At 47.0% G+C, this 11,887-nt stretch overlaps 4 protein-coding genes across 8 annotated transcripts; 2 read left to right on the top strand and 2 right to left on the bottom strand.

Moving 5' to 3' along the window:
- On the bottom strand, positions 1-1,547 carry LOC118510312 (cilia- and flagella-associated protein 20-like). Its single transcript, XM_036051949.1, has 2 exons — positions 1,043-1,547; positions 1-975 (listed from the first exon to the last, which is right to left on the bottom strand). Exons 1-2 carry the CDS (start codon positions 1,316-1,318, stop codon positions 517-519), a joined length of 735 nt encoding a protein of 244 aa, XP_035907842.1. The 5' UTR covers positions 1,319-1,547; the 3' UTR covers positions 1-516.
- Positions 1,548-1,580: 33 nt separating this feature from the next.
- Positions 1,581-2,746, top strand: LOC118510314. The gene is made up of 3 exons (XM_036051952.1): positions 1,581-2,125; positions 2,198-2,320; positions 2,405-2,746. Exons 1-3 carry the CDS (start codon positions 1,986-1,988, stop codon positions 2,538-2,540), a joined length of 399 nt encoding a protein of 132 aa, XP_035907845.1. The 5' UTR covers positions 1,581-1,985; the 3' UTR covers positions 2,541-2,746.
- A 48-nt stretch (positions 2,747-2,794) lies between these two features.
- On the bottom strand, positions 2,795-9,091 carry LOC118510307 (monocyte to macrophage differentiation factor). 5 transcript variants are annotated; one of them, XM_036051939.1, is made up of 5 exons: positions 6,928-7,235; positions 5,223-5,732; positions 4,624-4,983; positions 4,229-4,545; positions 2,795-4,101 (listed from the first exon to the last, which is right to left on the bottom strand). In XM_036051939.1, the coding sequence occupies exons 1-4, from the start codon at positions 6,970-6,972 to the stop codon at positions 4,240-4,242; spliced, it is 1,221 nt and encodes a 406-aa protein (XP_035907832.1). In that variant the 5' UTR covers positions 6,973-7,235; the 3' UTR covers positions 2,795-4,101; positions 4,229-4,239. The 5 variants fall into 5 exon arrangements, with proteins under 5 accessions (XP_035907832.1, XP_035907834.1, XP_035907836.1 ...); XM_036051941.1 differs by lacking the exon at positions 6,928-7,235 and adding an exon at positions 8,983-9,091 and having other exon boundaries at positions 2,795-4,545; XM_036051943.1 differs by lacking the exon at positions 6,928-7,235 and adding an exon at positions 9,000-9,038 and having other exon boundaries at positions 2,795-4,545.
- Positions 9,092-9,317: 226 nt separating this feature from the next.
- On the top strand, positions 9,318-11,786 carry LOC118510297 (ATP-dependent RNA helicase DHX33). The gene is made up of 3 exons (XM_036051921.1): positions 9,318-9,554; positions 9,629-10,316; positions 10,385-11,786. Exons 1-3 carry the CDS (start codon positions 9,433-9,435, stop codon positions 11,594-11,596), a joined length of 2,022 nt encoding a protein of 673 aa, XP_035907814.1. The 5' UTR covers positions 9,318-9,432; the 3' UTR covers positions 11,597-11,786.
- The last annotated feature ends 101 nt before the right edge of the window (positions 11,787-11,887 follow it).

Below are 11,887 nucleotides of genomic sequence, written 5' to 3'. Positions count from 1 at the left end.
AGACGATTTAATTCGACGTTAAACACTATAAATTGAGTTGCTTCCAAGAGGAAATTTCAACGCAAATTATGAATTGACAATTGTCGTAGGAAAGTGACGTTTGGGGATAGCGCCGTCTGTGGAGCAAAACGTCATTTCGGTGGCATCAATGTCAAAAGATAGCAAAATGTAGCAGCGGCAATAGCATGTGCTATCGCGCATTTGCTAAATCTGTACGAAGCACGTGTTTCATGTGGTGGCGCCGATACGATTAGTTCAAGCTCAACGTAGTATAATGCAAACAACGAAAAGGGCTCATGAATTACTTTTGAAAAGCCGATCAAAAAACTCGAATCATTGAAGTACAGTACTGAACATTCTCCGCCTTTATTACGAACCTATCTCTCCAGCACTGATTGATCGCAAGCAATGGCCTGTGCGAATTTAAACGTATAGTTTTCCAACGATCAATTTAAAATAAACAATCTAAATAAACATATTATTGCAGTGCTTGGCCTAACTTTTTACAACGACAATTTAGAGTTCTGTTCCAACAGCGCACTGGGCAGTGGCAACAAGCTCATTCTCCAACTGATTCGCAACATCAGCATTATCTATTGGCGTCGGAGGCCGTACCGTCTCGATTGGCTCGTGAGGAATTTTCGCTTGTGGTTTCTGCTGCATCTTCAGCTGCATCATCCGATTTGGCCGAACCGGTGGGAACAGCCTCAACTCGGGCGGTGTCTCATCGTTCGTGTAAAGTTGATCACAGAAGTAAATGCGCTTGATGCGCACGTTGGCGTGTATCTGCAGCCGGACCGTCTCGACGTAGTTCGTACCGTACGCTCGTCGCGTAAAATCGGCCAAGTTGAACTGTATATGATTCCAGCCCGGGGTCAAGGACAGTGGCATCGAGGTGCTGAAGTTATCCACCCGTGTCCCACTTTGATAGTTGGAGAAGCGTAACCGTCGAAGCGATTGTCTATCATCCAAAATCTGCGCAGGGAAAGTTTAGAAACAGTCAGCAAACTCTATCTCTAGATAATGTCGCCTTAGAGCTCACCTGAATTTCGAAGGAAAAGAATTTTTTCATATTTTTCACCAACATCACCAGAAACGGAAGTTTGATTGAGAGGGAAGGGCAAGGTGCGCAGGGTGCCACCATGAACGTGGTGGCAACGTTAACACCGGTCAGCTCAAACGCCAGCGAACGAATGTGCTCATCGGTTACCCGTCTGGCGTGGCCATTTTTCGTGGACACATCCCAGATGGAAAGCGGTTTACTACCGGCACTAGTGAACACCGTAACGAATCTATGCTGAAAAGCGTTGCGGAACATGGTGCCACAAGATGTCCACAGAAGCAGGGGGAAAAAAATAGCAAAACAAAAAGTGTTCGTTAGGAACGGCAACACTTCTCTACATCACGCCGTTTACAACCGAACGCCGACTATCGAGCTATGTTTGCTACGATGCAATGGTGCAATGTACAATACCATAGTACGGCTACTTCGGTGAAACATAGCTGCAAAAGATACCAATTACTGGAAAATCCATGCAAAACCGAACGCTTTTCGATGAAGCATTCAAATTTTACGGGGGCTAAATTTGACTCCTCTTTTTTGCCATGATAATGATAATGAGCATGCTGCTTTATTGTCATCGGGCAGAAAATAAATCGATGCGCGCCTAAAATCGAAAGGTTCTCGTGCTGGTATGCTGCTCCCGGCTGACTGCAAATATCGCGCAGATATGAAAATGAAAGCAAAATTGCCGCCGTCAATCAGAAACGGTTTAGGGCAAAAAGGCGCCCATCCTCCCACATGGTTCCCTTGTTGCCTCGGTTTGCGCTGACCTACATTAACCAAACAAATCGATTGCTAAGCTGCCTCGTATCAGGAAACCGTACCATGGAAACGATAGCGACGTGAATGTGCAGTTTGATATTTTGATCAGTTTTGCAACGACCAAACGCCAGTGGCGTTTCACACCAAATCCGCCGTCACGATGGACAGGAGCAACTTCCAGCAGTCGCGTAAAAAGCGTCGTGAATCGAAGCGTAAGTCGGGCGAGAAGAAGAAACCGAAGTCGACCACACGCTCCGAGGAAAGTCTACATCCCAGCTACACCAATCTGCAGCCGCCATAGTAAGAAGACGGAGAACCGGTACGGTACGGTTGCTTTCAAGGATAATCTTAACAAGGAACTCTCACTTTCAGTGCGGCCGTCTGTCGCCAACGGTATCATGCGGATAATGTTCGTTACGAGAAGCAGTTCAACTACGAGTTAAAGATGCTTGAGCTGATGCAAAATTCGGCCTACGATTCGATGCGATTCCATCGGTACGCAAGCGAACGAACGTGGTGACACGGTGTACTCATTAGCTCATTCTCTTGTTTTGTGTGTGCTTTTCTTTTCCCTTACAGTCATTTTGCCATCACAACACTTTGGCCACCGTTGCACACACGCAAGGAGATCGAATACGTGTTGGACAAATTTTTCCGCCACTCGGAGCGACAAACGCGGCGTTTGCATGACATTATGAAAGGCCCTGTACATTGATTTCCGGCCCCCCGGATTGTTGACCACTTACGTTTTGAAAAAGAAAATTATGTTTTAGCACAGTGAAAGAGAGTCAAAGCAGCAAGAAGCGTTTGGATAAACAAAACGCCTGAAGGTATGCAACCTTTCTTACGAACCTGTTCTTTGGCTGCATCATCGACTAGCTATGGGCGGAAAATAAATTGCATACTTCCAGGCGCACAAAACCTAGCCGTGTTTTCTTTCTGTAGTTTGTACGCAGCTCCAAGCAGGACTTCTACTGAGCTACTTGCATTGGTTTATTGTATTGTAACACGGGGTTATTGGGAAGAAGTGCCGCAAACAATTAGACTATTACAACTATCTGTTTCGAGCATTATTTGGCTTTTTCTGTGCGGAAATTCCCTTCCTCTCATTCTAGTCTTTGTCAAACGTTGTTTCCGGTGGTTCCGGTTAAATGGTGAAAGTGATTCCGAAATGGAGCTTTGTTTTAAATTTTTGTACAATTACTTCTCTTCTCCTGGAATACTTTGGTCACATTCGTTAACGTTTAAATACTTTACTGTTGCATTTCCGGGCCCACTATTGGGCAAGGAAAGGTGAGCCAAACTGGGTGTTGACCGTGTTGAGTGTTCAATTCGTTCAAACAATGCTATTAAAGTCTACTGTAAAAAGGTGGGTTTTCGAGTATTAACGTGGGGTTTTTGGGTGAGTAAAGTTGAAGAGAGACATTATTCGATTGGTTGTGATAAAGTCGAGCATCTTTAGCGGCTACTACGGTGAGTTCTTTTGGCTACGACGAGCTTTCTGCCTCTGTTGGTGGATTTAGTTTTTCCCTACCTTCTTTACCTGTTTTACTTACGATATTCAGACTTCTAACTTTAACCCGATACCAGAACCACAACCGGTATAGGACCTGTGTTCTCTAGTCAATAATATCCACTTGATAGAGAGCTCCGTTTTGCTCGTGGTATCACTAACCGCTATCCGCTTGCCTGCCTCTTGCGGTACTTTAATTACCATTTTCCCTACCATTTGCTTGGGTGATGAAGTATTTGCATACTAGTTGTTCAATTCCATGATTGTTTCTACACGCGTACACATTTTCATCCATGGAAGTGTAAGCAAAAAAGCGAAACTAACTATAATAAAATTTAAATGAACTAAACATAACCATTCCTTACACATGCTACGTATCACAATATGACCAAAATCATGCTACCCCTCTTCCCTAAACGGCTGTCCGCGTTGTCGGTCTCGAGCATCTGTTAACTTAAGAAAAACGTTTCGAGAAAAGGGATTTTTCGAACGCATAGCATCATTGTTGAGTATTGAGTAACCCTTTAGAACGGAGGATAGGCATCGGCAAAGGTAACGAACTAAATTGAGCAGGCGCTTGAAACTTGTTGGGGCGCATGTTACCATTCCATTCCACTGGTTAAAAATATATACTATTCGTTTCTAGGAAACTTTCCATCGCGCCCCCTTTCTTTGTATACATGCTTTCGTTTATAGGAATACTTTTCCTACACGCCTCAACACATTGCCTTTACTACGTTACACTATACAAACCACGAACCAACTCCATTTACCATCAATGAACACAGGATTAGACGAAAGGGAGAGAGAAAAAAACTTAGCTAATTGTCTACCCGTTTTGCACGCAAGACTGAATGATAACCAAAAAAGAAGATAAATGTATCTATCACCTTCCACCCGCTTATCCAGTCACCGCTCCAGCCACCGAAGAATCGATCCCGGCCGTGTCCGGGAACAGGTGTGTCATGATGGCAAAGTAATGCACAGACGCAGCAAACACCACAAACAGGTGCCAGATGGCGTGAGCGAACGGGAAAAGCCCGTCCGACTTGAAGAACACGATACCGATAATGTACAGTATGCCGCCAAACTTGAGCTCGGGCATGCCGGTAAACTCGTGACCCCAGAGCACGATCACCACCGACGGGCCGAGTCCGATCACGACGTAAAAGAACGTTTCCAAGCACTTGTATCGTTCGTGGTACATCTGTTTTGAAGCGCGAAGAAGGAGGACATCACATTAGAAACCGTTAGCCGCTGACGTTGGGGTTCGAGCCGGTCTTACCTGCTGATAGACAATGCCCAGCACTGCCATCACCCAAACGCTCCACTTGACCACGGACACAATCTGTGGATGGGTCGTGTGGCCCAGGCTAAGCCACGGGTAATACGAACCGGCGATGAAGATGTAGATCATGGCACGATCGCACCGATGCAGCGCATCCTTCAGCGGACGATTGTGATTGCAGTAGCAGACACAGTGGAAGCAGGTGGACACGAAAAACAGCATCGACAGGGCGGCCCCATAGATAACGGCTGCCAGCGTTTGGGCCGGCGTATGGCTACGATCGTACAGCTGCAGACCGGCATACATCGACGGTAGGACCCAGGTACCGTGCGTGATTATGTTGGCGATATGTTCCACCTAAAAATAAACAAAACAAAAGCCATCAGACGCTAGTCGGGCAAAGCGCGCTTATCGCTTTTAATCGCAAACAGAAAGCATCAATCACACTCCTTTTCAACCGGGGCGCTTATCGAGGGTCTGTAAAATCGGAATCTCCGCCATAAATCTTCTATCGAGATCTTCATTCGAACAGCGATAAGGAGCGCAGTTATCTGGCCAAACAAACAGACAAACACACGCTGCGCATGCCTCCTTACCTTTGTCGGAATGTACGCACAGCCCGGCGCTGCTCGCGGATTCTTCAACTGGACCGACTTCAATTGTTCCCACGGTACTGTCGTCAGATCGTATCGCAGTCTTAACCAAAACTCGAACACACCGAAGATGTCCACCTTGCTGGCTGCCCCTGCCAACGCGCTGCCGGCGGAATTCGGTACACATTCGTCGCCTAGCGGACCACACGAGTTCATCGTACCCTCGTACCCGCACAGTTTAAAATCGCCGTTGAGTGCCGGGTGCTGTGGCGATGCGGGTTGTCGGGTAAGATGGGCGCAGGATTTCGATGGAGAGTATTGCCCCGTACCGTCCATCGTACGGTCGTAGCTGGCAGGCCCTTTGCCGGAATAGGGATCGTTGTAGATAGTGGCTCCCGTGCGGGAAATGAGACCATCTTGCATGGTTGATCTTGGTTTGGGGGAACAGTCCGGCACGTTGCTTCTGGTCGGTGGCAGTGAAATTTCGTTTCCCGGGTTCGCACAGAGCGCGAGCTGGAAAATGAAAAAGAGGGAAAAACACAAACATACACATAAATTACACGTAACGGCATTTTGTAAACTCTTGGGAGGATTCGAACGAGATAAGGCGCTCGAAACTTGATAACCGCTCTGCACCCCTGGCCCGAGAAACGCACATGGCACACATGCTGCCGAGCTGTCCGCCCGGCGCGATAAACACACGGGCTATGTTTACAAATAAAAAGAGCCGCTCTCAATCAACATATTCTGTTGGACTTGTTTGAATTACGTTCGTTCGTTCGTCCGCTGGAAGCCATAATTCACTGCATTTCTGCTACACGTTATCTTCGCCCGCAAGCTTTTTTTCGCACTCGCGCTACGTCCGCTTCTGCTGGCCGGTTTAGCCTGATCAGTTTGCAAATGTTTATGGGAACACACACACACACACACTTGTCCGTGCGAGATTTTGCAGACATAAATCGACAAGAAAAAAGGGCAACCATCCTAATAATCTGCCATGCACAGTAACGGCATGATAAAGTGAGCGAGAGGCGCAAGCACAAAGTTCCGCTCAAGTGACCCATAACGATGAACCTGCCCGCGGCAAGAGGTGCCTCTACTCGCGCCGGGCGCCTTACCGCTGATTAGACGCAAATGACGCACGAAGTCTTCCCCGCGTTAAATGCTGTTCCGTGTGTGTTAAAAGCCATTAAACAGCTGTGCTGGTGAGGGAGAAAGAACGGTGCAAAAACTGTTAAATTAAATTAAATTATTTACCGTCGGCCAGTGGGAAGATTATTTCAAGGGTATATTAGGTTATCGAACCTTGGCAGTCTTCGTCTGCAACTTAATGCCCTAGAATGAGATTTAGCCCCATCATCATTTTTTGGGTAAGCTTCATGGTAAGCTCATAATGAGATGAGCCATTGGCATAAATGTGACTTTAAAGGGCTTGCGCTACCAATGCTTGATTTATTGACTTTATTATTCTCATTCGATATCCGGTTATCGGTAGATATTTATTCACTGCCATAATTGGAAAACGCTTTTTTGAATGAAAATTGAAAAAAAGGAAAGGTCATCTATTTTTGACACCGTATCGAGCAAAATTTCTTCATGCTTCCGTAGTTCTTCACATTCCAATCCAATTAGGCCAATTACCGGTGTACTGGTAAATGTCGCCCTACAGTTCTGTAGCACCCAGTACGCGGGATATGGCGAAACCTACCTCAACACACATGTCGTCGTTACAACACCTGTGTGCTGTAAGCATGCTCCTTCCCCGGCAGCAGAACCAAGCCGAGCGAATGGTCCACGCCGGGAATGTACTGTTTTCATGCTTCTAAAGCCATGACACCGTGACTCAACGCTGCCAAGTGATGTGTTTATTTTTGGGTTAGTAAAGCATCCCGATCTTGCATGCCGACCGAAGCCAAGCCAGGCACCAGCACCATGCTCTTTTCACTTTTCAATGAATGACCACAACGCTTACAGCGGCGTGTGTAGAAATCACGGTCACCAACTGGTCAGCCGGGTTCCTCACTTAAATCTGTGAACGAAAAAGAATCGAAACGCGTACATTGTTGCTTGCGAGTAGAAGCTTGAATTAAATGACATTCCTTCCTGGGCAGAGACATCATCAATCACAGGTTCATCAGCACCTGTGTAACCATGGTAATCCAGTAAGCCATTCTTTTCGTTGCAGTAGCATGGGGCGATATTTGTGTGGAAATAGCGCCTTAGCACCCGTGTGAATCGGTGTTATCAATCAATCTAAAAGCAGTCCAACCGTGGTTTTGGCGATGTTCCTGTACTCAGCGGGGAGAGAAAGAAAAAAAGGCACCCAAAGCACATGTACGTGGATTGTGTCCTTCCGTTACCGCTTGTTTCGGCATTGATTTGGAACGCCGTACAGGCGTTTACGATAAAAATAGCTTAACGACCAGTCGGGGAATTGGATTGCAGCACGAACACGCGTGGTGGTCAAACATTTTGCCACCTAGTTCTGGTGACCGATAGTGTACACGGCGGGTTAACATAACAACAGGTGGTAAAGCAAGATTTCCAGCTGTTGCTGATTTCATTAATTTCATCCGGAGATAACGATGAGCTATAAAACTTGAGCCTTATTAAGAAGGATTTGTCTAAATCGGGTCCGATAACATAGAATCAACCGAATACGGAGCCACGAAAGAAAACCTTTTATGCTTGCTGTCATACAAATAAGGGTTTAAGGTTGGTGCTGTGTCTCACTTTATCGATCTTTGGTTATGGCCCTGACTACTTGCTTCGGGGAGAACTCTATGCTTCTTTTCTCTGTGTGCATTTGTCCACACCGAAGCCATCGTCCAAAGAAGGATGGAGAAGCACGTATTAAGCAAATAATGCTCGGCTGCACTTGCTGGCGTTTGGCCTGATGCACAATGCTCTACGTTTCATTTCCTTTGTGAATTAGCTAGTGTCGTTAGTTAGCTGGAAGCCACGCAATAGGTTCCATCGCTGTCGGAACCTTAATTTGCTATCTTGAGTCGATTATTCAATTACCCATTTTGCCACACGATTGGGAGAACGGTTCGTCTGGTTCCCAATGCATTATTTGCTTGGGTTACTCATTCTCTACAGGCGTCTCTAAACACGAACACCGAACGGCTGGTGCAAATTCCGCATGGGCAGCTTCTGGCACAAGGCAGGCACACTACACTGGATAGAAAGATAATTATCTGGCTGGCTAATGCAACCTCGCCTCGGGCACTTCTTGCAACATAATTCACTTGCACACACACACACACACACACATACACGGGCGAATGAAAAAACACACAGCTCGCAGTACAGAAAGTAAAACTGCATTCGGGTCGGGCGGTCAGCATGTGCAGAACATGTAGCAGCACTGCTGCTTTGCGAAACCAGGTCGTAGACTAACACTTTGGTTACTACAAGGCCGCTGAGAAAGGGAAAGACGGCCGCTGCACATAACACGCCACTGCAAATGCACATTTTCAGACGATCCCCGAAATCACCCCCGAATGTCTTCAAATAATTATGCTTGGCCCTTTGGAAAAAGTAGCACCAACAGATGGGCTTTTTGCAGAGAGAAGCTAGAAACATGCTACACCACGCAGCGAAGAAGGAGTCTGATTTTCGTACGCTTTTTACACGAAACGTACACCAACAACGGAGGGTGCATTGTTCTCTTTTATTTGGTATAGAAACCCGTTACTGTATTATGCTTACTGAATACAAGAACATTTACACTTTATCTAATATTTCTTGAAACACCTACTGTTGGTAGAAACAGACCGAGGAGCGAAGCGTGCGCCACGAGAAGAAGTCAACAACCAACGAACGAATGAACGCAAAGTGTGTGGTCTCTGCGAGAAGCTTTTGACAGATGGGCAAGGCAAAGAAACAACAAAACAAGCGGCTAGCTTTATGCGGTATTGTTTTACTACAGAAAGGAAAAGGGCAAATAATAGCCAGTTTTAACAATCTGGCCCTTTGTTTTCCAATCAATTATTTCATCAACTTTATGTATTGAGAACATTTTTTGCACACCAAACACAAGTGGGAAAATATTCGAAACGAACTCTTGAACGAGGAGCTGTAAATGCACACCCACCGTTCACCTGTCATTCTCGGCGGCGTGTTTTGCAAGCGGTTTGAATGTTTACGTCGCGGTTCGTGTGGTTGCTTCAAACAAAAAGTGTGTAGGATAGGAACGCAACGAAAAACCATGGATTCCGGGCTTTCGAGTCGCAATAGCACACTGGGTAACCAGCACTCCCGTTCGTACATGAAGCAGGAAAATGCCAAACAACAACGCCACTCGCTACCCATCTACTCGGTGCGCAAATCGTAAGTCTTTCGCAGAACTCACCCCACGCGGTTGAACAAAACAATGGCTAATCGGTCGCTTGTCCCGTTCGCAGCTTGATGGAAATGGTGCGAAAGTCTACCACCATAATCGTGCTCGGGGAAACGGGCAGCGGTAAAACCACCCAGATGCCACAGTTTATCTACGAAGCGGGACTGAACGGAGACAAAACGATTGCCGTCACGCAGCCTCGGCGTGTGGCCGCTATTACCGTGGCGAAGTGGGTTGCAATGGAGATGGGCACGAATCTGGGAGACGTTGTAGGTTACACGGTGCGGTTTGAGGACATGACATCGCAAAACACACAGATCAAATACATGACCGATGGTATTCTATGCCGCGAAGCACTCTCCGACCGACAGCTACGCAACTACAACGTGATCATACTGGACGAGGTGCACGAGCGCACCGTTGCGACGGATGTGCTGCTGGGAGTGGTGAAAAAGGCACAACAAATACGAGCCCTGAAGCGTATGCCTCCGCTAAAGGTCATTATCATGTCGGCCACGATGGATTGTGATCATTTTGCGAACTACTTCAACGACTGTCCGATCGTGTATCTGCAAGGCCGTACGTACCAGGTGAAGGTTTACCAGATGGTCGAGAAAATGCACTACATTGAGGCGTGTTTGAAGACGGTGGTGGAAATACATCAAACGCAGCCGGCCGGAGATATATTGGTGTTCCTCACGGGACAGGAAGAGATCGACGCAACCGTTAACAAGATGCGGCGTTTAGCAAAGGTATGCATTTGGGGTGCTGGGTGTCTAGAATGTTTTGTAAATGGCTAAAGAGGAAATGGTATTTTCAGAGCTTTTCGTCCGATCTTCCAAAACTGGCAGTTTACCCAATGTACGCTGCTTTGCCACAAACGCAACAGCTGGACGTTTTCAATCCCGCTGCATCCAACGTTCGGAAGGTTATATTTGCAACCAACATCGCCGAAACATCGATTACTATTAACGGCATCCGCTACGTAGTGGATTGTGGACGGGCGAAGGTGCGTTCGTACGATCCCATCACCGGGATGGACATGCTGAAGGTGGCCTGGATATCGCAAGCACAAGCTCACCAGCGCACCGGACGAGCGGGTCGTATAAACGACGGAGTGTGCTTCCGAACGTACTCCAAGGAGGCGTACGAGCATTTGGACAAGATGACAGCACCGGAAATACTACGCTGCAATCTGTCCGCCACCATCCTCAACCTGCTCGTGATGGGTGTCAACTACAAGGAGTTTGACTTCATAGACAAGCCACCGGAAGAGGCGATCGTCGGTGCATTGCTTGAGCTGAAAGCATTAAATGCCATCTCCTCGGTAGAGAATCCCATACTGACCGCCCTCGGTGGCAAGATGGCACGCTTTCCGCTCGATCCAAAGTACTCCAAGATGCTGCTTTCGGCACCGAAGTTCGGTTGCCTGGAAGAGATGCTGACGATCATTGCGATGCTCTCGGGAGAGAACATCTTTACCAACAGTGCACAAAAGCGGGAACAGATGCTGATCGCACACTCGAAGTTTTACGACAAATCGGGCGATCACATTACGCTGTTGAATGTGTTCAACGAGTTTAAGACGAAAACGAAACCCAAGATGTGGTGCTTCGACAATTTCCTGCACGAGCGCAACCTTACCCACGCAGCCTCGATCCGCGAACAGTTGAGCGAAATATGCAAGGCGCTCGATATTCCTAGCAGCTCGTGCGGAAACGATTCGATACCGGTCGCCAAATGTTTGCTGACGGGACTGTTTGCCAATATTGCCACCAAGCAACCGGACCATCTCTACCTAACGTCGACCAGTGGGCTGAAGGCTCGCATTCATCCCTCGAGTTCGGTTTGCGGCAAACTGCGGCCGCCGGTTGTGATCTACACGGAGCTGGTAGCGACGCGGCTGAACTATCTGCGGAACGTGACCGAAATCGATCCGGCTTGGATCGATGAAGTGGTGCCAAATTTGAATTTACGCCAAACGAAGGGCTTCAACGAACACAACTACCGAGCGTTTCAATCACACAAATGAATACTGCGGAAGTATTCTTTAGGCTAGCGAAAATTTATTTACCAGCTAAGTAGAACGATGCAATGCGAACCAACTACGCCCGTATCTTTTGATGTTCCGTACTTAGTTTAACTAAGTTGTACATTTTATACACATCTTTGAGCATTTTTTTGTCTGTAAAATACATTTTTTCGGGAAAAGTTTGTAAAAATGGATTTTCTGATGTGATCATTTAAAAAAGTGCGACATTCCTACCCCCTTCTCCAGTGCGTTTGACAGCAAACGTCAACAGGCGAAACTGACAGTCGTCGT

Source organism: Anopheles stephensi, chromosome 3 (assembly GCF_013141755.1).
Source record: "Anopheles stephensi strain Indian chromosome 3, UCI_ANSTEP_V1.0, whole genome shotgun sequence".
Classification (NCBI taxonomy): Eukaryota; Metazoa; Arthropoda; class Insecta; order Diptera; family Culicidae; genus Anopheles; species Anopheles stephensi.
The sequence above is the reverse complement of the archived record's forward strand: the minus strand, read 5'-3'. Positions and strand labels throughout refer to the sequence as shown.

Excerpts from the sequence above, each read along its gene's own strand:
- LOC118510312 (XM_036051949.1), bottom strand. The coding sequence starts at position 1,318 with ATGTTCCGCAACGCTTTTCAGCATAGATTCGTTACGGTGTTCACTAGT. Across the intron at positions 976-1,042 it reads TCTTTTCCTTCGAAATTCAG|ATTTTGGATGATAGACAATC; the intron begins GTGAGCTCTAAG and ends TTCCCTGCGCAG.
- LOC118510314 (XM_036051952.1), top strand. The coding sequence starts at position 1,986 with ATGGACAGGAGCAACTTCCAGCAGTCGCGTAAAAAGCGTCGTGAATCG. Across the intron at positions 2,126-2,197 it reads ACCAATCTGCAGCCGCCATA|TGCGGCCGTCTGTCGCCAAC; the intron begins GTAAGAAGACGG and ends TCTCACTTTCAG. Across the intron at positions 2,321-2,404 it reads GATTCGATGCGATTCCATCG|TCATTTTGCCATCACAACAC; the intron begins GTACGCAAGCGA and ends TTTCCCTTACAG.
- LOC118510297 (XM_036051921.1), top strand. The coding sequence starts at position 9,433 with ATGGATTCCGGGCTTTCGAGTCGCAATAGCACACTGGGTAACCAGCAC. Across the intron at positions 9,555-9,628 it reads ATCTACTCGGTGCGCAAATC|CTTGATGGAAATGGTGCGAA; the intron begins GTAAGTCTTTCG and ends TCCCGTTCGCAG. Across the intron at positions 10,317-10,384 it reads AGATGCGGCGTTTAGCAAAG|AGCTTTTCGTCCGATCTTCC; the intron begins GTATGCATTTGG and ends TGGTATTTTCAG.
- LOC118510307 (XM_036051939.1), bottom strand. The coding sequence starts at position 6,972 with ATGCTTACAGCACACAGGTGTTGTAACGACGACATGTGTGTTGAG. Across the intron at positions 5,733-6,927 it reads ACGACGACATGTGTGTTGAG|CTCGCGCTCTGTGCGAACCC; the intron begins GTAGGTTTCGCC and ends TTCATTTTCCAG. Across the intron at positions 4,546-4,623 it reads TGGGCATTGTCTATCAGCAG|ATGTACCACGAACGATACAA; the intron begins GTAAGACCGGCT and ends GCTTCAAAACAG.